Here is a 27,319-nt window from a genome sequence, read left to right on the forward strand (position 1 = left end):
CGGCTACATAGCTCTTGTATCCAATTTTTGATTTGGTAATATATATATATTTACCTCTTATAAAAAAATAATCAAACAAAATATACAAACTTGCTTACAAATTACGAGTCCGGCATTGGATAAGGTATATGATTTTATATGATATCAAATCAAATTATAACACACCAAACTAGTGTGCTTCGGTTTGTTTGCAAGAACCGGAGGTTTTCTCATAAAGTTTTTTTTGAACTTATTTTACTTGAGAAGCAAGCAAGAAAGATGCTTCTTCCTGGATAACCTTCCATGCGTCCATCACGTGCTTCTCCTCCGTCAGTGGTGCTCCTATGGCCAAACGTAGTACGAATTTTCCAGACAAGGTCTGTTTGCCACGGAAAAACCAAATACATATATATACACACCTTAGTTTAACAACATTATCCAACAAAGATGAAAGAAGAACAAAAGAGAGAGAGAGACTTACAGTGTGAGAAATGAAGAGTTTCCCCGAAGAGTTCACTGCGTCTAGGAGGCTGCGGTTTAGGTTGTTGCATGTTTTTTCATCGTTATCAACAGCTGCTATACGGAAACAGACCAGAGAAAAGATCCTAGGAGTCACAACCTGCCACACAAAAAAGAAGGCGTTATATATATCTCGTTGTTGTCAAAGAATCATTTTCCAGAAGGTTTTGAGCATTAATTTTACAGATACCTCAAAGTTAGGATCTTGAGAGACAAGCTGTTCGAGATCTTTGGCCAGTTTGATATGGTTTCTTATATAGCTCTTCAAGGTCTCAGCTCCATACAGCCTTAAAACCATCCATAGTTTCAATGATCTGTTCAAAACACACACAAAGTCTCGGAATATTGTATATAGATGTGCCAGATGGTTCCTGTGCTAAACTTTAAATGTAACCTGAATCTTCTTCCGAGAGGGATTTGCCAATCTTTGTAGTCAACAACCAAGTTTGCTTGAGAAGCCTGCCAAAACACACACACACACAAAAAAAAAGTTGGTAAATAAATAATAGTAAGATTTAAATCAAAAATAATTTCAGACCTTGTTTTTGAGAAACTCTGGATTTGTTGAAAGAGCTTCAGTGAGAGCATACCGATCCTGTTTTTTTTTTATCACAACTTTAGTTTTTCAGTAAGCAACGAGAAGAAAGTAATAGGGCATATCGTACCTTCACCCAAAGAAGGGAACAATCGAAGTTGGTGAGGAACCATTTATGAGCATTCATGTTAAATGAGTCTGCAGTTTCTACTCCGTCAATGTACTGCCTATACTCTGGACATATACAAGCACTTCCAGCGTACGCTGCATCCACGTGAAACCACATCTCATTGCTCTGAGAATGCAGTCAAGAGAAACAGCATCAGTTTTATATGGTATTAAGTTCTTTATGAAAATTGTCAGAAAATAGATAACCTTTGCGATCTTTCCCAGTTCAGCTAGTGGATCAACTGCTGTTGAAGAAGTTGTTCCAACCTGCAAATAAATAAATAAAAAACTGAGTTTTTCAGAAAAAGCAGGCTTTCAAGTGGGTAAGTAAGTAACAGGTTAGCTAGTGCTTCTTACAGTGCCACATAAGAAGAATGGAATCAATCCAGCTTCAAGATCCCCAGAAACAGCTTCTTGAAGCGACTCTGGACGCAGAGCATAATTTGTAGAGGAATCTGTTTTCAGCATTCTGCAGTTCTCTAGATGTATTCCAGCTATCTGTCAAAGAACAAAAACCAGCAGAAACTTAGTTTCTTTTAACAAAATTTTCTTTGAACACAACTGCCAAAATTAACCTGGCAAGCTTTCAGTAAAGAAGAATGTGTCTGGTCAGAGGAGTAGACAACGAGCTTCTCAAGCGCCTTCTTGCCAAGGCTTCTTAAGACCTTGTCGCGGGCAGCAATCATAACAACAAGAATAGCTTCACTAGCTGTCCCTTGGATGACTCCACCACCATTCCCTACAACAAGGCAACTTAGATAAGTAGTTCTTAATCAATAAAAAAGATTATTCTGACAAGTATAAAACCTCTGGATAGAAACTGCTCTGGCAGGTTGAGAAGTTTGGCAAACCAATCAAGAACGATCATCTCGAGCTCAGTGGCAGCTGGAGAAGATACCCAACTAAAACCAACAATATTGAGAGCAGCACTCAACATCTCACCCAAGAACCCTGCAACGCTGCTGTTAGCAGGGTAATAAGCAAAGAAACTAGGGCTTTGCCAGTGCGTTACTCCAGGCAATATCTTCTCCTTCACATCTGCAGAAAAACAAAACTCATATCAGAAACGGTCCAAAAAAAACTAGGAAGTGGGTATTCAGTTAGTTAAATTCACCGTCAAGAACTTGTTCCAGGGTTTCAGGTTGGTCTGGTGCTGAATCAGGCAAAAGATTATGAAGATAACCAGGCTGTATCAGAGACAAGTAAAATATCAACATTATTGTGAATAAAACCAAGAGAGATTCAAACACACAAACTTTGACAAAAGCCTAACAATGTCAATTTGGTTAAACCCTCACATGGAAAAAATATAGCAAAGTATGAAACTTTTTTCAGAGCCTAAGTCTCTCATAATCGGAGTTCTACATAAACATTGAACAGATTGAATAAAACCCACTTCAAATTGAAAAGAGAGTGGACCTGAACTTGGCTAAGGACAGGGAAAGTCTCGATGGTTTTGTAATAATCGGCAATGAAATCGACCATTCGATGTCCGTACTCTCTCAGTTGCTCCGAGTCCATCGGCTTCAACGCCTTGTTGCTACTACCATTTTCCCTGTTACCATTCAATTAAAAGAAAATGGATTTACTCATACAAAAAGGGGTTCCCAAATTTCCAAGAACAAACATACATACATCTTTTGTAGTTTACGTCTCGGGAACAAGAGCTTTCTGAAATCTGAATGGTTTGGGTTCAGCAAGCCTAGATATTTCTTATTATAGGATACCAAAATATTATAAGAACTTTAATAAATAAATCAAATATTCATTTAATATTTTGATATAATATTTCCAAATATTAAAACTTAAAAGTATTATTAAAGAATTTGAAATGAGTTTGTATCCAGAAAATTTTGAACAAAGTTATAAACTCTATGTGAATCTGATTATTACTAATTTAATCCGAGTGATATATCTATTATATTATTTGAGAATTGATTTTGCCGATTTATCAAATTATCTATAATTTTATGTTAAATCATTAATATTATATTTTCGTAATTATCTCAATATATAAATATGTCATTATATTCAATATAGTTAATTAATGGATACTAAGTTACTAACTTATCATCAGTCATTATTTTTAAATGATTTTTCTAATTTATCAAATTCTTCATGATTTTAGGATGATTCATTAGTTTTAATAAACATTTTTTAAACTATTCATTTAAAAAAACGTTTTTTTGTAATTATCTTACTATATATATAAATATATCATTATATTCAATATAATTAAACAGTGGATATTAACTTAGGATGAGTCATAAGAAATATTATGTAGACCGACTCTACAGCCGACAATTCTACCACCTTATGAGAATATACATCTAATTGTGCCATTTCGAACCGTCCTATGAGATCCATGTTCGATGGTACGTTCTACACCATGCTAAAAATCTTGTGTAATTTTTTTTTCTCTCCATGATCTGCATAATTTGTATTTTCTAAGTCATCAATTTTAATAAATAACTTTTAATGATTATATCAAGGGAAATATCCTAGGATAGCATTAAAAAAATTTATGTCACAAATATAGACTCTAACAATCAAAATGACCAAAATGCTTCACTAAAGAGGTAAATATACACTTATACCCCTAGGATTAACTAATCCAAACTTTAGGGTTTAGAGTTAAGGGGTAGAGATTTGGGATTGAGGTTTAAATTTTTATAAATAAAAATAAATATTAAAAATTTGAAAATAAAAATTTTAAAAAATAGTTTAAAAAAGTTTTTTCGAATTACAAAAGGAAAATTTGAAAAAATAAATAAATAAAAAATTCGAAAAAAAATTTAAAAACAAAAAAAAAAATTATAAGAAAGTTCGAATTTTTTTAATTTTTTTTATATATCTAGGGTATTAATGTCTTCTTACCTATTAAATGAAATATTTTGGTCATTTTTCCTCTTTGTGGTCTATTTGTGTGACCAAAACTTGAAAATGGTCTATTTAGAAGAATTGCCCTTATATCAGTATATGTATATATATTTATTGTATTCAATATAATTAATTAATGGATATTAACGATACATACATAAGCTCTCAGAAGAAATAATAATTTCTTTCAATGAAATATTTTAAGAGGAAACATGTTTGAATTGGATACTATGATCTATGATTATTTCTGAAAACTCTGAAAACTTGAAAAATCTGAATCCTTAATCACTGATGGAATCAGATTAGGTGTTGCTTTTGATGTCGTCACTTAGATCATCTCCAAAAAAAAGACTCTATAACTTCAAATATGAAGTTTTTTGCTCTCCAAAAAGAAAATTCAAAACTTCAAATTTAATTTGAAGTTTTGAAGACTGAAACTCTATATTAGAAGTTTCACTATTCAAAACTTCAAATTTTAAGTTTTATATTTTTATTTGCATTTTGGTCTCTACAATCACACATCACCTTTATGATTCATAAATATTTTCTCGTTTATTGTTTTAATCCTTAAAAAACTATATCTCATAAATATTTTAAATTTTGTTTACATATTTTAAATTTTACACATAAAATTAAATAAAACTTTAAAATAAGATTTAAAATATTTTAAGCTAAATTTAGACAACAATAATATACAAAAAAAAACTTAACAAATATATTTTAAAAAGTTACATGAAGACATATCTATTACACAAATTTAAATATTACAATTACACTAATAGTCATGTAAGTTTGATCTGGAACCTTCAAAATTTTTAAATATTGTCCAAATTTAATTTTTTTGTGTAACTGAAGATGGTTGTTGTTGACGTCTTTTTCGTACAATTCTTTTTTGTTCATTTCGAATATATTCACGAGTATTAATATCATTGAAAAGAAATTAGTCTTTTAGCAATATTTTATGTTTCTCTTTTACTTTCTTGTTGCAGTCTAATATATTTACAAATATCAGTATTACCCGATTTCAACAACTTTTAGCTCGTAATCTACAAAGTAAAAATGAGGAGAGCCATTTTTACTTCGAAATGCACTAATAGATCATATATGCATTACGAAAATCATTTTATGAAATAATATGGTATTTTTTTTTGAAGTTTAATATTAATTAAGTTATTTTTATTTAAATTTTTATATTTTAATAGAATATTTTACTAATTAATATTGTTGTAATATGTTTATATATGTGCTAGTTATTTACAAAAGTTTTAAGAATTCAAATTAGTTATGAAAAATATAAAGACCATAATATAAAACATAAATAGTTTTGAAGTTGAGTTTGAAGTTTTACTTTTGCAGAAGAGCACCTTTAAACTTCAAATATAGAGTTTTGGAAACTTCAAAATAGAGTTCTCTTTTGGAGATGCTCTTACAACACATTATCCCAGATCATAATCACTTGAAAATAATTTTGATTTTTCATGACAAAAGAGAGGAACAAAGAAAGTTACTTCAGTTATTTCAACTATTAATTTCTTTTATAAGTTATTACTGCAGGTATTCGTTTTTATATTTTTAAATAAACTAGATCTTTTCTCCGCGCTACGCGCGGAAAATATATTTAAATTTGTTATATTTATCATTTTTATTTGTATGTGAATTTTTGTATATTAAATTATATATAACTAATTTTAATTTTTTTTTTATATTTTTAGTTTGAAGCAAGTATTTCTATTATATGTAACACAATTAACTAATAAAATATGAAGAATCAAGTCCGAGATTTTAGAGTTATGTAAAAAAATATAATTATGTATAGAACATAAAGTATCTTAGTTTAAAAGATCGGAATCTCATCTCGAATAAATTCACGAAAAAAAAAGTACTCCAATAACCTACTTAAAATATAAAACCTTTTTTTCAAAAAAGCGTACTTAATAATATTATTTTACGTATAATAGTTGAAAACTGACAATTGAATGTCGATCTAGAATATTATTTTAATATATCTAATGGTAAAATATTAATTGTAATAAACAAATTTTGAATTTTGTAATATTACATGAATTAGAAGTCTTTAAAATCTAAAATCTATTTTATTAACATAATATATTTTTTATTCATTTATTATTTTGACGTTACAAAATATTTGCTTTAGTTTTATTTATATATTAATTTTTTAATAATTTAGTTTCTTTTTAAGTAATTTTAAAATTGTCAATAATAATATATTTAAAATTATTTATTTAAATATATTCAAATATGATGTCTCATTTTTATGTGTGTTTGCGTTGAGCATATTTAATTTGTAGTTTGTATATTTAATAACACCTTGTTGCGTGCCGTTCTATGGTTTTAATAAATGTGTTGTCATTTTATTTTTAATACTACTAACATAATTTTTTAGTGATCAATGATAATGTATTTTTAACGTTATGTATTATATTTTATCGTATATTTTCTAACTCTTCATGCTGGCACTTTTTTAGAATCTTTTTAATTAGATATTAGGTCTAAAGATGTAAATAAAATTTTGTATGTTGTAAATTTAGACGTTTTAGTGTAACTGAGCACTATCAATTCTGGAAATTATATTATGATATTATTTTACTAAATCTTTCTTTCTGTGTATATTTTTTTATTTTATTTGATATTTTTACAATTTTATTGCCTTATTCTTTAATTGCAAAGATTTGATATTTCTAATTTTTGTTTCATATACCTTAAAAGTCTTTTGTTGTTTTTTGTTTGGTTTCTTTCTCCAATTACAATGTACGGTTCGACCGTTTCTTTTTTTTTTGGGATCAAACTACTTATATCATCAGATAAAAAAGCTTACAGTCTAAGAATGGAGTGAGTATTTGTGCTAGAGAAAACTGATTTAACCACTTTTTTTTTTTGAACAAAAACTGATTTAACCACTAATATAGTGAAATATTATAATATTAGATGGTATGAGAACTCTTCTCTGTTGTCTTACGCTAGAGATAATTAAGTTGTTGTCAATTAATTTTATATTTTGTGATAACTGAAAGTACATATTTATGTCTTCCTTACATCATCCTTAATTGGTTTACGGTTCGATCATTTCTAATATAAGCTTTTCATTATTTTCTTCCAATTAGGAATGCACATAATAAAAGAAATTTAAGGTGAGACACCTTTACAATTTTGTCCTCATATCAATATAGAGTTAGTTTATAAATTACTCTATCTGTTTCAAAATGTAATAAGTTTTAATTAAAAACTGTAATATTTAAAAGTTATTACTTTAGAAAACAGTCATTTAATATATAAATTTAATTAATTACACAGTAATTTACATAATTTAATTGGCCACACAATATCCAATAAATATAAAGTTACATTGAAATATAAAAAAAATGTATATAGTGAAACAAACAATACTTTTAAACCATTATATTATAAAACAAAGGGAATATTCAAATTATATTGAAACATTAGAATAGTAAGAATCAGAGAAGCTGAAATCTCAATGTCGATCATTTACGTCGGTCATGCCTCAGACCATCTCCAATGTATTCCTATATTTTTTCTCTAGAGATGGATTTGTCTCTGATGTATTTTTCTATTTTCTCTCATAAAAAAAGAATATTCTTGATATATTTTGTTTTGAGTTTACAAATAATAAATTTTATTTGTGAAAGTTGAAAACCAACCCAATTTATTTTAGTATTTTATAAAATTATGTTATTATTTACACTTAATATTTCTTTACAAACTCTTATGTAAACAAAAAAATATAATTATATTTATATAAATAATATATTTCACTAAAAAAATATTTTCGGTTATAATTGTTTAAATAAAAATATAGTTTCTCATTGGCCGATTATTTTCGCCTACGTGGACACTCTATCTGAGGCTTATATCCTCCAGTTTTAATTAAAATCTGTAATATTTAAAAGTTATTACTTTAGAAAACTATCATTTAATATATAAATTTAATCAATTATACAGTGATTTACATAATTTAATTGGCCACATAATATCCAATAAGTATAAAGTTACATTAAAATATAAAAACAATTTATATAGTGAAACAAAAAATACTTTTAAACCATTATATTATAAAGCAAATGGAATATTCAAATTATATTGAAACATTAGAATAGTAAGAATCAGAAAAGCTGAAATCTCAACGTCGATCATTAACGTCGGCCATGCCTTAGACCATTTCTAATGTATTCCTCTATTTTTTTCTCTAAAATAAAGGACTTTCATTATATAGTTGAATTTGTCTTCGATGTATTTTTTCTATTTTCTCTTCTGATAAAGAATATTCTTGATATATTCTTTTCTAAGTTTACAAATAATACTTTTTATTTGTGAAAGTTGAAAACCAACCCAATTTATTTTAGTATTTTATAAAATTATGATATTTATTTACACTAAATATTTCTTTACAAACTATTATGTAAATAAAAAAAATATAATTATATTTATATAAATAAAATATTTCACTTAAAAATATTTTCGGTTATAATTGTTTAAGTAAAAAGTTAAATGATCATTTTGTAAAAACTAATAGAAGATGTGACATGGCAACAATATAGTTTCTCATTGGTCGATTATTTTCGCCTATGTGGACACTCTATCTAAGGCTTATATCCTCATTTATTACTTGTTTGATTTATTCGGAAGGTTATTTAGTATTTTGGTAAGTGCATAGATTTAGTATTTGTGTGTAATTTTAACCCAGAAATATTTTGTGTAAATTACTATTGAATTAATAGTTAGAAAATTATATATTATTTTCTCTGTCTTTATGGATGATTAATAGCTAGGAATTTCTCACATTTACATTTGTCATTATACGGTTCTCACTAAATTTATTTGAAAAGATATATGTAACGTATTTTTTTTTTACATTGCCTTCATAGTAATTAGAGTTTAATTGTTGGTACTTTTGTTTAAACTGGATCATGTATTTGAATATTAAGAAGTTTTTCTGAATGATGATCAATCAATTTTGTGGGTCAAAAAAAAAAAAAAATTTTGGGTCAAACTTTCACTTGGTTACAATTAATTTAGTTAATATATTATACTCCATATTCTGCTTTGTATGTTAATGTAATTATATCTCCATTGCGTGTGGGTGTAGTTCTTTTGAGTTATATATTTCTCCCTTGGCAGTTACCTATATGTAACCTGGTGATCCCTTAACAATTTTACTAGATTCTGACCCGTCCTTTGAAAGGGCGGGTATATTTTTTTTAATTTTGAGAAATTTAGTTTTTATATTTGTGTTTAATATTAATATTAATTTAATATCATTTTTGGTAATTATATTAAATATGTCAATGGTTGCATAACTGTACACTTGTGTCATATGCATTTGAGAAATTATTTTTAAACTTTATTCCTAAAATTTGCAACATATTATATTTTTTTAATAGTTACCTAACATAATTCGTCAAAAATATCCGTACCCAAAAAACCCACTCGAAATCAACCCAAAAATCAAAGTATCATACTCTATTAGATTGGACCCATATACTCAAGTGGTTCTTAAAGTGTTATATCGGAAAACAAATGTAAAACCCAATCTGCACTGAAAACCGAACAAATGTTTTTGAATTTTTTTTAATATATTCTATTAAATATATATATATATATATATGTGGGTTAATATGGTCTTCGGTAAATAAAATAAAATTGAATAATTTTGTGATTCTTTTGATTTTGATGAAATTGTTATGATGTCATTCAAAAAAAGAGAAAATGGTAATATATAAAAATAAAATTAATTGATATGAAATATTAATAACCTATTATAAGATTATGTTATTTATTTTAGATTTAAAATTTATTTTGATGATAATTTTAAGATATTATTGAACACTTGAAATAGTAATATATAGAGAAATTTATCAAGTAAAAAATAGTATACTTCAGCAATAAACATTTTTTTATGTAGACGTATTTCATTTGAAAATTATCGTATTTTTCAAAAGTGTTATAAAGATTACAATTATGGTTTTGTTGTCCAGTTTTTCACGCCTCAACATTACACCAAATCGAGTGAGCATCTGAACATGTACACATATATACATATAGTGAAACCTCTATAAATTAATAATGTTGGAACTACACCAAAACTATAATTTTTATTAATTTATATAGATATTAATTTATTGATAAACTAATTAAACAAAAAAACTCAATTTGGGACTATAAAATTATATTATTTTATAGAAATTTTTAGTGTATATTGATTTAAAGAGTATTAATTTGAAAAGGTTATATTATATATATATATATATATATATATATATTTCAATCTTATGGTTTCTATTCTTCCACCCGCTCAGATATATTACGTAACCGTAAATTCTAAATCTTGTTTTAGAATACAGTAGACGTACCTTTTAAAATTTTGGATATTTTATATAGGTTAATTGGAGAGTGATTTTGAGACAATTTATGATATATAAGTCTTGATAAATCTTAACAACATGTTGTATTTTGATAATTTCAGTTATTTTTAAATAAGTTAAGTAACTTAGAAATAAAATACCTGAATCAAAATAGATAGTTTAGTTATCTAATTTATTTTTTAATATTTTTGTGTGTGCTTTAATATAGTTTTACTTTTACCTACACGGTTAAAAGGTAATAGACAGATTTTATGATTGTGTCATTATGAACATGTCTAGTACACGACTGTTATTCCATGTAACCGTGGATTTTAATTAGTTAGTATTGTTTGTTATGCGCATTATGAGTTTGTGATATAGTTTTATACGCATGCGCATATGTATAAAACATGCGTAACCGTGGATTTTAATCAGTTAGTATTGATAAGAGAGATGGTCCCGAGAATATAGGAATTAAAGGGGAGTTAGTTTGATAACCATTTTCGTAATAGGTAGATTATGGTAGTTTTAATATTTAAACATGTAATATTGATTTTAATTACAGTTATATTTAAAGTTGGACTTAACTATTATCAATAGGACATGTTCCTAATTTAATAGTATTGATTAATCTGGAGAATATGAATCCGGGTGAAGATTATTTTCTTGATCACCTACCCATCTACTCGAACATATGAGATAAGTGGTAACTCTTTTGGATTGTGAAGCAATGAAAATGTTTCTTCAACTCTGCTCAATTAAATTAAAATGTTCTTTTTATTTTATTAGTGGACAAACCATTCCCTTTCGTGTAATTGGAACCCGAGGATAAAAATATAAAAGTTGTTATTTTACACATGACAGAATCATAAACAGAATCAGCACAGTTAGACGAAACAATGCAGTTTATATTAACAACACATTACACAGCAATTAGAATTGATGATCGGTTTCTTTTCTTTTTTTTTTTATAACTTTTCTATCTCAAGTAATCTCCTTCTTAATGTGCTATGTATATTCCCTTTTCATGTTTTAAAAAAAAGAAGTATATTCCCATTTCTTTCCGATGACACTACATTAGACAACGGCCCTGTTCATCGGACAAAGGTCGCGGCAGCGACTGCCGGTTAGAAAAGCACATAAACAACAGAACAATTAATGAAAAAAAGATCACAGTGATGAGAGAGAAATGGTCGCTGACGACACAAATTCATTCCGGAGAGTGCCGCTGTTTTATGTAACGATTCACACTTTGTGTTCATCTGAACAATAAGTGATGGCTGCGACTTTACCTAGGCCAAATTTCTTCATTTTGCCGTTGTATTTTGATCGCCATTGCTGCCGCAGCGTTTGCCTGACGAACATGGCCAACATATAACTCAGCTCTGAAATTATTGATAGACCTAGACCATATATAAAGTCTCATCTCTAAATGCCTAGCTCACTTCATCCTCTTCGAATCTTCCAGCGCTGCATATACGGTCAAATAGTCCACCTCCAACAGCATATTCCATGACAATAGTGATATGCTTTGGTATCAAAACTACCTGAAAAAGCCAAAAAATTAACACACAATGTATTTAGGAGATGCGAGCTGTGAAGATACTTGCTTCAGCTGGTTATTTATTTTCAAAATAGCTTTAATCATACCACTATCAAAGTGTATAAAATCAGTTACGTCCTTAAAGAAAATTATATTCAGATAGTCATGTGATGCGTAGTTAATAATCTCTCTTGCCACGTTCTCATCGATCTACATACCAATAAAACCTAAGCTAACTATCGTTGCACATCTAGATATTCCCTGGTTGATATCAAGATATTTCTCTTACGCTTATCAAGATAATTCTCTGAACATGATAACAGAAGCAAGTATACCTCAGTTTTGTCATCCTGCTCATCACGTTTTACTCAGCTGAATCATGCATCATCAACCTGTATAAGAGAACCCTACATGCAAATAAGAATCTTAGTTGTTTTCTGGTATGTAACATATAACTCTACATATACCATCTCCATATGTAGTCAGAGAACTTGGGAATTTATGTCAGTTTAAGTTCAGATATATGTCATCATGTTGATTTATACCTCTTTTGTTATCCATTTTCCCTTCCATGTGTATATAGGGAACGAAACAAACTGAGCATAGTTTTCAAGAGCTTCTGAATTCAGTCTGGGTCTGCAAATCCTTTGTCATCCGGCTACATAAGAATAAGAGGAAATTTAGGATACATGGTTTCATGACAGTACAAATATTTGTTTCTCCTCATTTAGATAAAACAACAACAACGCAGTTACAAAAAAATACAAAAAAACAAATATTTTCACCAAGCTACAAAAGAAATACCAAAGCATTATGATCCTTTAGATGCAAAGTAAGACAGGTCCCTCTAAGAATGATTAGCTGAGGATCAGTATCTTCTTAAATGGAAGATACTGCTTGAATCAGCTTCTCCTTCCCATACATATTGCTTATAGACTTTGGGCTCTTCATTGACACAGTAACCTTCAAAACATAGATATATATATATTACTAACGGAAGGGAGAACATATCGACATATCAATCACAGACTTGTCCATATCCTTCAAGAGGATCGCATGAGACTAAAAATATTAGACAACACCAAAAAATAAAGGAAAGATGGTTACTGCATGTTTTTGTTAGGTTGCTGATTCATTTAATATCAAAGATGCAAGTTAGAGACGGCACAATGTAACATATACCTCAGAAGGGCCTCCCAGGAATACAATAGAAGACTCAATACCTTGCTCAGGAGCAATCAAGTGAGGATGGCAACCGTTAGCTTAGTGACCAGCTAGGGGATGTTTAAATAAATCGGAATTACAGAAGATATTAAGCAGTACTGAATTACAAATATGAACCATCTATATATTTTAAAAAATGATTGGTTTACTAAATTAAACCTTTTTTTATCAGCACCTCACTTGGTCAATTAAATCTAAATTCGTAGCACCCCCAACGTTTCTTTCTATATCCATGACAAACATCCTCACATAAATTGCAGCAGTCATGCTCTTCCAGCAAGGGAAAAAACACATGTCACATGAAAGCTAGAAAAGTAAGATTGAAAACACACCATCAAATATAAAATTAAGAACATGCTTACGTGGTTCAAGGAAGGGAATAAGAAAAGGACGCACTCATGGTTCAACAAAAGAGTGTGTCCAACACGTTGATGAGCATCCTTACATGGTTCAAACACTCTTACATCCTGGATCTCTCAGAATGTAAACTGACGCAATGATGTTTATCTTATTATCGAGTCCACTAAACCCAAGACTGAAAGTACTTCACTTTTCCTGTTAAGGTTAGTAGCAATAACATTAGCAAGGTCAAAAACACAACACTTTAAGAAAAGTCGATCTAAAACACTCTTAAGATAAATTGTCATTCTCTATTCAGTATTCATAGTGTTCATCAAATATTAAGATAAACTGAAAGTTTAGAGATTTGGGTAATGAAAAAAAAAACCTTCGGTGATTGTAGATTTTACGGCGGAGAGCGCTAAAACTTTCTAAGAAATCAGTCGACAGCGGAAACCGATTAAGATCTGCTCTAATGAGATGGAAGCTGAAGGCCAATTAGCATCCCTACTTTAGCGGGATTATGGGCTTCTCAAAACTGAATCAACTTGACCGGCGGCGACTTTGTAGAAGTAAACCGTCAGAGATCGACGATTTGGAGCGTTTTAGGGCCATCATTGCGGTGCTTCAAGGATTCGGAGAAATAGTGAGCAATGGAGAGAAGTAAGAGGTTTGAGCATACTCTAAACAGCAGAAGATGAAGATGAAGTAATATATGGCTAGGGAAAGTTTGGGTCAATTAAATTAGAATCGTTACAGTAGGGGAATCTGAAAAGGTTGTAAACGGCGGATGAATGCATGAGTCGACTTAGGCTGCTGTGATTAATTAATTTTGTCTGTATATTGGGTATTAATGATGGGCCACGACAACAGAAAATTAGAAGCCCAAAACTAAGTTGACCGTGAAAATTTTGTCGAGTAATATCAGACTGACGTGGCAGAGTAAACTCTTTTGATTGGCTGATTTTAATTGATGACGTGGATAGTCTCACAAGGCTTCATATTCACCTTTTAGTATAGGTTAGATATTTATACTGTACAAATAGTAGTCTATTTAGTATGAAATAGTTATTTAATATTACATTTTTAAACAATTTTTTTATATATTTTATATTGAGTAATTTTATTTTGGTTTTCAAACTGTTAGAATATTAATCTTGTGTCGGCATAAGTATATTTTTATTTTTTGTATGGATCAAAATTTTAATGAATAATAAAATTGTTATATATATATATTATTTAAATTTGATGTTGTATATATTGTATTTTTCAACATTCATCATATTTGATTTGCATTGGACTATTATTTATATAAAAATATACATAAAATTCAGTATTTTCGTATGTACGGATTTGCTTATGTAAATTAAATATTTCTTTGTTTTACTTATGTTATGTTTCAAAGGTATCCGAATGTGGAAATAAGTATAATGGATTTATGTATATCACTATATTATTAGAATAAAATGTAACAGTAACAAATAACTTTTTTGAAAAAAAAAATAGTATTATTTCCACTGTTAGATTTATAATCTATTAAACTCGACGGTATAACGTAAAACACGAGTTGCTTCAGTGGCTATATGATCGACTTTGAAGCTCTCAGTTGGTGGGTTTGAATCTCTTGAGTACCATTTTTTTTATTTAAATTTCTTGTCAAAAACGACGTAGTTTTAAGATCCGTCAAATTTATACTCAGGGACTCTGATAATTCCATTGCAGAATCCTCCTCATCGCACCGGCGCTTTGTTCCTTCGGCTCTTGTGGCAGAAGCTTTGGCGGTTAAAGCTGCAGTTACAGCTGCAGTCTCTTCCCATGTTAGCAGCCTCACTGTTAACTCCGACTCCAAAGAACCTTATTTTGCTCTTGAAGACTCAAGGTCAAGATGTGGCTCTGCGAGGAGTGCTACACGACATTCATGTTCTGTGTCGCTCTTTCGTATCTATCTCGTTTAAGTTTATCCCGCGTTTAGCAAATGTTCAAGCTGACTCCTTAGCTAAAGCAGCTTTACTTTCTTTGTCTTTTGCTGCATCTGATGTTGTAGACTGATACTCTGTTCTCTTAATCAATCCGTATTTGCTCAAAAAAAAATTATACACGGCTACTACATGGAAGGGTTATATTGCACGTTGAATGGAGTTGATAGGTTTGACTTCCATTTTTTCATTTGGAGGGTAAATTTGCAAAAAAAAATCACTTGGAGGGTTTTTTTTTGCAGAAAACACTTAAAAAAACTAAAACCAGTATTTCAGCTTACATGTTTCAGTTAACAGCATAATAGTTTATAGATTGATATTTATATATGCTTAGAACAAGTTTGTTGTCATTAGGAACACATATATAGCTAATCACAACAAAACCAAACCAAATAGATAAAACACACAACTGGGAAAAGGAGATAAGATACACTCTATTGGAAAAGAAAATGCACACAATCACACAAAATAGTAAATACTTTCGGAGACCAAACCGAAGTTCAAATTAAATCAAACCAAACTAGTGCTTCGGTTTGTCACTTTGTTGGCAAGGATATATAGGAGGTTTTCTCATAAAGTTCTTTTGAACTTATTTTATTTGGAAAGCAAGAATGATGCTTCTTCCTGGATAACCTTCCATGCCTCCTTCACGTGCTTCTCCTCCGTCAATGGCGCTCCTATGGCGAAACGTAGTACGAATTTTTCCGATAATATCTGTTTGCGAACGGAAACCAAATACATATATATACCTTAGTTTAAGAACATTATCCAATAAGATGGAAGAACAAAAGAGAGAGAGAGAGAGAGAGAGAGAGAGAGAGACTTACAGTGTGAGAAAATAAGAGTTTTCCTGAAGAGTTCACTGCGTCTAGGAGGCTGCGGTTTAGGTTGTTGCACTTCTTTTCATCGTTATCAACAGCCGCTATACGGAAACAGACCAGAGAAAAGATCCTAGGAGTCACAACCTGCCACAAAAAGAAGAACACGTTATATATATCCCTGTCAAAAAATCCATAAAGTTTTGAACATTAACATTACAGTAGTTACCTCAAAGTTAGGATCTTTGGAGACAAGTTGTTCGAATATTTTAGCCAGTTTGATATGGTTTCTTATATAGCTCTTAAGGTTCTCAGCTCCATAGAGCCGTAAAACCATCCATAGTTTCAGTGACCTGTCAAAACACAATCTCAGAAATCAGAGTATTTGTATATATGCAGATGTTCCTGCAAGACTTTCTTCGAAAGAAAAGAACCTGAATCGTCGTCCAAGAGGGATTTGCCAATCTTTGTAATCAACAACCAAGTTTGCCTGAGATGCCTGCCAAATTTAAAAAGTATATAGGAAAACTTTTATAGCTTAGTTATAGATTTGAAGCAATGTTTTCAAACTGGACCGATAACTGAACATGCTTTCTTTTGGAACATAGGTCAATATGGTCCAACCGAGTTCGATCGAGTTCAACCAAATTCATTTAAAGAATAAAAATTAAATTAAATCTAAATACTTTTTAGTTATTTTCGATAAATTTTATAAACATAATTAAGTTTACTTATTAAATTTTTCAATAAAATAATTAGGAAGTAATATTTAATTATAAATCAAATAAAAATAAAAATTTTAAATTCAAATATAATATCTGTATTTGATTTTAAAATATTTATCATCATGAGTTATGAAAATTCTAAAAACTGAATATAATCAAATTACAAACAAGCCCAGTTTTTATCCATAGAACCGTATATATACCTGGTTTAAAAACATTTATTTGAAGAGAAAGATTATAAACTAGGTGATTTTCCGCACATGCAAGCATACTTTATGTTACACATGTTAATAATACTCAAAACCATTTTTTATATGTTCAAACATTAATATAATAGATTAAACACTCACTCATGTAGGTGTTTGTTAATATATAATACAATTTACTGCATAAAATAACTTGGGAATGTTGAATATTGTAGAAAGTTTTTAACACACTACATTCATTATTATTATTCTTATAAATAACCAAACAATAATTTTCATTTTTATTTTGGCGAAAACAATCTATTTGTCTTTCTGCAACGTATGGTCCTAATTTTTATTGATAGTCATAAAAAATCAATGACAACAAAATATTGAGTATGTCTCGTGTTATAATAAATATATTAGATGTAAATGGTCAATGGTTTCACTAAACCCTCATCTAATATATTAATGTTAGAATTTAAAAAAAATTACCAATCAATATTTTTGGATAATAGCACAATCTCTATAATATTATTTGAGAAGTCAGTTTTCTATGTGTCACGCTCACGTTAATTCTCACGATGGTTTATTACTCTGATACCCTTAATGAATTTAATTTGTTATTATAAAAAATTTCAACTTTATTTGCATTAAAAGTATTTTTATATAAAAAGACAATTTTCACGTCAGTCACATATTTACATATATAATATTGATTTAAATTTTATGAATTTGATAATATATCTATTTTGCAACTATTTAATCAAACGATTTTTTTAATAGATAATAGTAATAAATAAGATAATACATAGACCGGATTGTCCTAAGTCACAAGTTTGCAGTTTTTAATAAAGTTATAAATAATAATACAGATTATTCAAACTAATATATATCACACGCACAATACTAAGTCAACAAAATAAAACTAATATATAAGCTCAATCTTTTTATGTATAGCTAAAAATAACTAAAAATAATATCACTAAATAATTAAAATATAAAAATAAACAAAATTAGTAACTAAAATTATTTTGAACATGAAAAATAAGCAAATTACCTAAATTATGAATTACATGACAAATCAGCAAATTTACTTCTCAAATAATAGTATAGAAAAAACTTTCTTACTTTGTTTTTGAGATACTCTGGATTTGTTGAAAGAGCTTCAGTGAGAGCAGATTGATCCTATTTATCAAACATCAACATTGTGTGAATACCAGGATAAAAAAAGGAGGAGAAAGTGAGACCGAAAGAAGGGCATATGTACCTTCACCCAAAGTAGGGAACACTCGAAATTAGTGAGCAACCATTTGTGAGCATTCATGTCAAAAGAGTCTGCAGTTTCTACTCCGTCAATGTACTGTCTATACTCTGGACATATACAAGCACTTCCAGCATACGCTGCATCGATGTGAAACCACATCTCATTGCTCTGAGAATGCAGTAAAGAAAAATAGCATCAGTTTTATATGCTATTAAGTTCTCTCTAAAATGTGAAATAAATAACCTTTGCAATCTTTCCCAGTGCTGCTAGTGGATCAACTGCTGTTGAAGAAGTTGTTCCAACCTGCAAATAATAAACTAATCTTTCAGAAAAAAGTATGCTTCAGATGGTAAGTAAGTAACAGGTTAGCTAGTGCTTCTTACAGTGCCACATAAGAAGAATGGAATCAATCCAGCTTCAAGATCCTTAGAAACAGCTTCTTGAAGCGATTCAGGGCGCAGAGCGTAATTTGTAGATGAATCTGTTTTCAGGACCCTGCAATTCTCTAGATGGATACCGGCTAGCTGTCAGGACCAAAACCAGCAGAAACAAATTTAGCTTCTGTTAACAAAACTTTCTATGATCAAATCTGCGAAAAATTCACCTGGCAAGCTTTCTGTAAAGATGAATGTGTCTGGTCAGAGGAGTAGACAACAAGCTTCTCAAGTGCTTTCTTACCAACGCTTCTTAAGACCTTATCGCGGGCAGCAATCATAACAACGAGAATAGCTTCACAAGCTGACCCTTGGATTACTCCACCTCCATTTCCTAAAATACAACTTAGCTAAGACTAATTCCAATGTAATTTGCTATTTTTATCTCTAAAATAGATGAACTCTATAATATTAGATGAAGTGTGTTTTTAATGTACTTCTCTATAATAATAATCTCCAAATATAGATTAAAAGTTAAAACATAGAAGAGTGCTATTTTTTCTTCTACAATTAAAGGAAAAAATAACAATCTCAATATAAAAATAAATCAAGATTGGTCGGAATAGTTTTGCCTTGCTCCAAGTAGTTCTTAAGCAAAACGATTATTCTGACCAAAAAAAAATATTTGTGTCAAAAATATAACCTTTGGATAGAAACTGCTCTGGCAGGTTGAGCAGTTTTGCAACCCAATCAACAACGACAATTTCGAGCTCAGTTGCAGCTGGAGAAGCAACCCAACTAAAACTCATAGTATTAAGACCAGCACTCAACATCTCACCCAAGAACCCTGCAATGCTGCCGTTAATAGGGAAGTAAGCAAAGAAACTAGGGCTTTGCCAATGAGTTACTCCAGGCAATATCTTCGCCTTGACATCTGAAAAAAAAAACAAATTAAACTCACTTCAGATCTGTCTGTACTCAATATGGTCCAAAAAAACTGGAAGTGGGTATTTATATAGTTAATTCACCGTCAAGAACTTGTTCCACCGTTTCAGGATGGTCTGGGGCTGACTCAGGCAAAAGATTATGAAGATAACCAGGCTGTATCAGAGACAAGTAAAATATCAACACGCAAAACCTAATGTGACTACAAAAACATTATGCAAAACATTGTGCAAAAACATTGTGCAAAAAAACCAAGCGCTCGTAGCTTGGTGGTAAAGGAGGTACAGCTGTACTGCCCACCACCCGGGTTCGAGTCTTGGCCACAACGGATTTAACATCCCTTCCGTTGGGGCGCTGGATTCCTTTCGGGGGAATAGTTGGGAATGTGGCTGCCCAGATACCAGAGTTATCACAAAAAAAAAAAAAAAAAAACATTGTGCAAAACTCACATGAAACTGATTTTTTTTTTTTTTTGAGAAAGTACATGAAACTGATTTTCAGATGGAAAAGAAAGAGACCTGAACTTGGCTAAGGACAGGGAAAGTCTCGATGGTTTTGTAATAATCAGCAACGAAATCCACCATTCGATGTCCGTACTCTCTCAGTTGCTCTGAGTCCATCGGCTTCAACGCGTTGTTGCTACGACCATTTTCCCTGTTCCATGAGTTGGAGAACAATTTTAAGTAAAAAACATTCCAAAAAAGGATTCACGAATTTTTAAGAACATACATTTTATGTTGTTCTTGCGTGGCCTTGAATCCGTGTTTTATGTCTCAGAAGCTTCCTCAAAGGGTTTGATTGGTATGGCGCAGATCTCTTACTTGTTATGGCACAGTTTTATAGCACAGTTTTTTTTTTCTTTTTTTTTTCGTATAGATGTTTTATACAATTTAAAATCACAAAATAATGAAGGTGGTTGGTAGAACTGTAGATCTATTTTTTTTTTAATTTTAACTTTTATCTATAGTTTTTAAAATTACCAATCATGTTTAAAATTAATGTTTATAGCTACAACAAAAAAAAATAAAAAAAATTGTAAAATCTCTATTTCTCAATTAATTACGAAACAGAAGCTAAACGTCAAAACGCTTGAACGATTTTCGAACTGTTCACCTGGGCGATTGTGAACTCGTGATCAAGAATATCGCAATCCCAAACAAATCTTTTTTGTCGGCAAATGTTTGTAAGAATTTTAAACATTTTACCAAAAGAAAAAAATAAGTATTTTAAACATGTCCGTGAATCCAAAGATCATTGATTTTGTAACAGTTTAAAATTGTACTAAAATAAGACTGAAATTATATGACTTTCTAATGATGACACGTGGCTACAAAAAAAGTTATAATCTTTCTCAAATAATATATAGGAAATTATGAAATAATATATATATTGAATAATTAAAAATCATTAAATATTACATATATAATTAAACCATGGATCATAAAATTTGAATGTGAGATTTTTAACAGTTTTAGTAATTTATAGTCATTTTTAAAAATTCAAAATATAACATATAGAGAAAAATCTAAATTTTTATTATATGGTTATTATGGTTGTTTAATTTATTTTAATAGTTTCAAATTAAACAAATATGATAGAAGATACACTAAGTTTTATCAAATCTTTATTTTTCAAAATCATTAATTGTCATATATATTTTAGCTGTATTATGTAATTTCGTAATTTTTATTAAAGGAAGTTATAAAGAACATTAATAATGAATTTATGATTAGTTTAATTAAATAATTATTATATAATTAGATGGACCAACATATTTCTCTAATAATTCTAAAAATCCTTCTAATGATGACACACGTAGTTACAAAAAAAAGTTGTAATACTTTTCAGATAATATCCCTGTTCGAAAAGGCGGCGCCGAAGGCCGCTTAGTCGCCGGAAAGTCGCTAGTCGGGCTCCGGCCGCCAGGATTTGGTACCAATCGGACAAAAACTCGAGATTTTAGAAAACTCAAGATTTTGTTTATATAAACTTAAAAATTGAAGGTTCTCTAGTAGATTTATCAATACTAACCTTAAATACAAAGGAAAATGGAAAAAAAAATGAAAAAGGACAAAAAAAAAGAGGTGGCCGCCATTGTTAGGGTTTAGTCGGAACACATATGAGGAAGAAGATGAATATGAAATGTTTGTTCTACCCTTACTAATGTTTAAGTTAGAATAAAAATTGCACTTGCCAGGTTCGAACTCGGGTGCATTAGGCGGAAATAAAGAGCGCTAACCACTGGGCTATAACAGATCTCCTGGTCTTATTTACATATACTAATATATATAGATAAAACCTATATAAAAACTTTAAAACTAGGCCCCGATTAATCCCCGTTCAATCCCCGATTTTTTTACTAGGTGCTAGGCCCGGAGTTACCGCCTGACTAGCGCCTAACGTAGTTTTGAACAGGGGATAATATACATGAGATATGGTCCAAACGAGTGGTCAATATCCTCCAAATATATTCTGTCAGCATAGCCCACACCCAGTGCTCACGTGGCCACATGTGGGTTCGAAGTTCTCTGCGAACCGCAAACAATATGCTGTCTAGACCACTAGATTTATGGCGGAATAAAAAACGTGTAGGGGAAATCTCATGATTTTTAGTATGTACCAAATTATAATTTCCGCTTTTAAATTGCGCAATTTTTTGTTGTCAGCAATTTTTTCAAGCAAGCTACTAAATGAGAACAACCCTAAGATAGTCCTAAAAGAAACATTTTATCACAATATAACACAGAAAACTCAAAAATGACCAACATATAATCCATACAAAAAAAGTAAAAAGTACTTATATTTTTAAGTTAACTAATGTAGACTTATAGATGAGATTTAAGAAAGATTTCAGGATAGAGTTTACGATTTTTGTAAAAATATATAATTGATTTAAAATAATAATTTTTAAATATTTATTTATTTTTATATATCTGTAGAGAATGGATATAAATGTGTTTTAACTCTTTAATGAAATCCTATTTTGTCATTTTACTCTTTATGTTCTTTTTGTTAAAAGAAACCTTTTTAGGGTTTTTAGGTAAATTCATCCATACTAAGTTAAATTAAATCAGATTTGAAAAGTTAAGTCGATAGAACATAATCAACATAAAATATAGTTGAGCATTTCATACAAGTTTTTTTGTCATTGAGTTTGTTTTTGTAAATGTTTGAATACAAAATTGGAAAAGAACTTCTTACATCGCTGAAATTTATTAATGTGAAAATTGCAAATTGGTAATTTCATCAGCATAAACATCATCTTCATCAGTTAAAAATAGCATGTTGCAAAACCCACATGTGATTATTATATTCATTCACTTCATAGCTCAAATTAGAGCTTCAAATTTTGCAACTATGAGAGAATGTACGGGATATTCTTTGTGTAACGACCCACTCCCAAAATATTTAAAGTTTTAAAAGAAACTAGATTTTGATCCGTGCAGGTGTATTTTTTCAAAAATATGTTATTGTTTGTTTTTCATGTTACTATTTAGGGTTGAACAAAAAACCCGAATCCAAAGAGCCGAACCGATTCTGATCTGAAAAAGTAGTACCATATTTGAACAAAAATTGATTAAATATCCGAATATTCAAAACTTTGGTATTTGGAGAACTGAAACCTAATGCGAGTCGAAGTATTTTGGGTATCCGAAGGTATCTGAATACTTATATATATTAATAATTTTTTGATTTAATGTGTATAAAAACATCCAGAATATTTATGATAATTTTAAGTTGATTTAAGTACTTGAAAATATATACAAATAGTTAAAAGTAAATATCAAAAATAGTTAAAGTATATTCAAAACACCAAAAATACTTAAAATAATTATTGATTTTCTATCCAAATATTTAAAACAAACCAATTTATATGTTAAGTTTAGGTACTCTGACATATGTTATTCTTATATGTAATATATTATTTTTTTTATAGATTTTGAGAAATTTAAAGTATATAATGAATTTAAAATTTTTAAAAATAATTTAAATGAGTTATTTTGAATCCGAACCGAATCCGCAAAGATCCGAACCGAACCCGAACCAAAATTTAGAAATATCTGAATGGGGCTGAAATCTTTGACTCCGAAAACCCGAAACCCAAATAGACCCGAACCGAATCCGAATGAGTACCTGAACGCCTACCCCTAGTCGCTATTATATTATATATATATATCATATAATTAATCTTATTTTATATGTACCATCATATAAGTAATCATATAATTAATATTATTTTATACGTACCATCATATGAATAATCACATTATTATATTTTTAAAATTTAATGTGAAATATAAAACCATGATTTAAGTTGGTGTTTGAAATTGGGCTTTGTATTGTATTTTTCTTATATATATTGAAAACAATTTTTTATAATAATCGGAAAATATTTTAGTAAAATAAAGTTTTGAATATATGTATATTTTTGAATAAATTTTGATATAAATCAATTTAAAATTATTATGAGTTGAAATATATATATCAAGTAACATAAGCCCATTATTTTTTAATATAATGTAATGGACTTTTATTTTTTTCTTAATAACATAAGCCCATTACATTTTTTTCTTAATATACTAATATTCATATTTCCAAACAACATTATATTTTTTTTATTATACTATTCATGTTTCCAAACAAAATCTAAAGGTACTTCTACTTTAATAAGATAGATAGATCACGAGAAATTAACTCTACAAGGATAATAGAGAAAAATATAGAATTTAATTTCTATCATATTTAGAATATAGCATACATGTAAGAACTCACATTTTATCTACGATATATAATAGATTAAAAGATAGAACACAAGTTATCTTTTTCTAAATTTTCCACATATAAAAAGCCTACAATATATATTGTATTTTATAAATAACAAAGACATTTAGTTAGAACCGAGGAAGCTGTATTCTTTTGTTGGATATATCATAGAGAAAACTTCACAAATTATAACTTCTATTAAATGTATAAGATAAATTAGAATTTCTATTTTATCCTTGTAAAAAATGTTATAATATACATTCTATCAAATTTAGTTCAACATATCCACCATGGTGCCACCGTAAACTAATTATCTGTCGTAAAAAAAACTATGAGAGATTGAACACCACCAACAATCGAGGAGATATCGGCCATCTACTCGAGCTAGAACCGCGAAAAAGACCAACACATGAAAAAACTATTGCACCAGAACAGAGAACCGCCAACAAACCATCACCAGACCCAAGACAGAAGAATACAATGAGCTCTATCAAAGCTGAAGAACAAGAGATCAACCTTACTCCACATTAACAAAAACGGAGGACGAGGATAATATAACCAATGAAATTAAATGAGTAACTAAAATCTAAAATGAGAAGTAGCAGAGGCATGCTTAATGTGCATTTAAAAAGGCCATTGTCTCAGGCCCCGGGAGATAATACGATTTTTGGGGTCCCATTTCATGAACTGTTGTGTATCATACTATAGCTGTACAACATTAAATTCTATTTGTCCCCATTCCAAGTTTGACACCCTAAGTTAATTTTAGTTTTCTTTGTTTTCCAAATAAGATTAGGAAAGCGAAATCTTTTTTTATCTTGACAAGTTTCCAAATAGAAAAGATGTATCTCCAAACAATAAATCTAAATATATAAATAAGAGTATAAGGAATACAAATGTCAGTTAATTTTGAATAAATTCTCTATTCAATTTGAAAATTAAGAACTAAATATACTTTCTACAATTGTGTCAGTTTCATTTTCTCTCAAATGCATCAAAATTATGTCTGAAAAAGTAAAAACACAAAAAATCAATTATAATTTTGTAAGGAACCTAATAAGAAAAATTATTTAAGAAGTAAATTATGAAAGTCTAGTGAAAGATGTATTTTTTTGAACTGAGGCTAACTAAAGTGAAAGAGTTTAATAAAAATAATAAAGACATATTTTTATTTTGTTTTTGATTTTTTTCTCATTTCAAAATTATATTATAATATTTGCAAAATACATAGAAAAATGCCCCATTTTCTCCATTTACCCTAAGCACGGCACTGAGAAGTAGATCTACGATCTCCAAACATATTTGATCTACAATCTCAAAGAGTTAAATTATTCAATAAAGAAAAAGTTTATATTTCTCTGTCTTTAAACACAAAATCTTTACTATATATTGAAAGAAAAGTTCATATATGATGAGGCCATACAAGTAGTGGTTCCCATAGTTAGACATGGTCCGTCTACCCGAAGTGGAGCCAAGGCCATAAGAGAAGGTTTCTCCAAAGCCGTCCAACAAATCCTAGATCAAGACGGACAAACCGGACAGAACCAGTTCCTGATTGAAGAGATGGTCCAATTGAAGATTCAAGATCAAGCCGGTCCAATAGAGGTTCAAGATCAAGCCGGTCCAATTCAATTCAGGTCATTCGACCATAACCGAACCGGCCTAATCATTTCCACATGTGATCTCGGTTCAGACTCCTTCCCAATCCAAGCGGGTTCTGAGTAATCCGCCCCATTCCATTTAAGATAAGCAAGTACAATTACATTTATGATTTCTAACTGGTTTATCGTTTTTGGTTTGTGCTGGTTTTCTTTATTATAATTGCAAAAAACTTATGAGCAAATTCTTAGTTCTTTTATTTTATTTGAGTCCAATAATTCAAGACCTTTCTTAGCCTTTGCCTTAGTGTCCAAGAGTGACGGCCCATCTTGTTTGGCCTTGTCAATTTAGAGTCCAAGAGAGTCCAAGTTGTTCTTGATTCAAAGTCCCCTAGAAGAGCATAGCTGCCGGATATTTAATCCCCACTATAAGCAGCCTTGTATTTTTTTAGCTTATGAAATATATGAGTCAGTTTGCCCCAGCAAACAAACCATTTTCTCTCTAGTTTTGCATGTGAAGCCAGCTAGAAAGAGCCTTGAATCTTATCAAGTTTTCATCACCAAACTTGTGGCGATTCCTCACTCTATTCCATCCATCGATTCTGCTTGAGAGAGACACACATCCAGCAAGCCGGATTCCATCCTCAATCCATTCTCCATCCACTGTTCTTGTTGAGAGAGACACGTCCAGCAACAAGGATCCATCCGTCATCCTTCTTATTTGATTTGTTTTCATTTTGCATATCATTTAGTTTGAATCATAAAAATCCATAAAAATCATATATGCTTCAGTTTATCATTTCTCATTTAGTTTACTTTATGTTCTTCATATTTAAACCATAAGAACTCATAAAAAGGTTTTTCATTTGTCTCAGGTACAAATCGGCCGATCCATTCTTCCATCGCAGCCGCATAGCCGATCGTCTGTCCGTCTGTCCAGTCCGATCCAAACCAAACCTCAGTCATGACGTCCGTGTAATCGGAATCCCAGCCTGCAACATTTGGTATCAGAGCTTAAGGCTCATGATTATGCGGTTATATCTTGTCATTAAACTTCTTGCATATCGTTTTTGTGTTCATCCATTTGCATTAGAAAACTCAAA

General features: G+C 29.9%; 2 protein-coding genes across 2 annotated transcripts; both read right to left on the minus strand.

Moving 5' to 3' along the window:
* Window positions 1-38: 38 nt before the first annotated feature.
* Window positions 39-2,948, minus strand: LOC103828182 (tyrosine decarboxylase 1). Its single transcript, XM_009103792.3, has 13 exons — window positions 2,837-2,948; window positions 2,621-2,756; window positions 2,316-2,388; window positions 2,009-2,239; window positions 1,777-1,940; window positions 1,559-1,699; window positions 1,409-1,468; window positions 1,164-1,328; window positions 1,037-1,093; window positions 893-957; window positions 689-812; window positions 461-598; window positions 39-358 (listed from the first exon to the last, which is right to left on the minus strand). Coding segments are annotated over exons 1-13 (1,485 nt in total). The 5' UTR covers window positions 2,839-2,948; the 3' UTR covers window positions 39-229.
* An 8,504-nt stretch (window positions 2,949-11,452) lies between these two features.
* Window positions 11,453-21,232, minus strand: LOC103828183 (tyrosine decarboxylase 1). Its single transcript, XM_033274300.1, has 18 exons — window positions 20,584-21,232; window positions 20,373-20,508; window positions 19,938-20,010; window positions 19,613-19,843; window positions 19,140-19,303; window positions 18,919-19,059; window positions 18,779-18,838; window positions 18,539-18,703; window positions 18,400-18,456; window positions 16,793-16,857; window positions 16,588-16,711; window positions 16,368-16,505; window positions 13,953-16,254; window positions 13,184-13,780; window positions 12,806-12,964; window positions 12,547-12,659; window positions 12,337-12,408; window positions 11,453-12,005 (listed from the first exon to the last, which is right to left on the minus strand). Coding segments are annotated over exons 1-13 (1,476 nt in total). The 5' UTR covers window positions 20,586-21,232; the 3' UTR covers window positions 11,453-12,005; window positions 12,337-12,408; window positions 12,547-12,659; window positions 12,806-12,964; window positions 13,184-13,780; window positions 13,953-16,134.
* Window positions 21,233-27,319: the final 6,087 nt, after the last annotated feature.

Source organism: Brassica rapa, chromosome A07 (genome assembly GCF_000309985.2).
Source record: "Brassica rapa cultivar Chiifu-401-42 chromosome A07, CAAS_Brap_v3.01, whole genome shotgun sequence".
Classification (NCBI taxonomy): domain Eukaryota; kingdom Viridiplantae; phylum Streptophyta; class Magnoliopsida; order Brassicales; family Brassicaceae; genus Brassica; species Brassica rapa.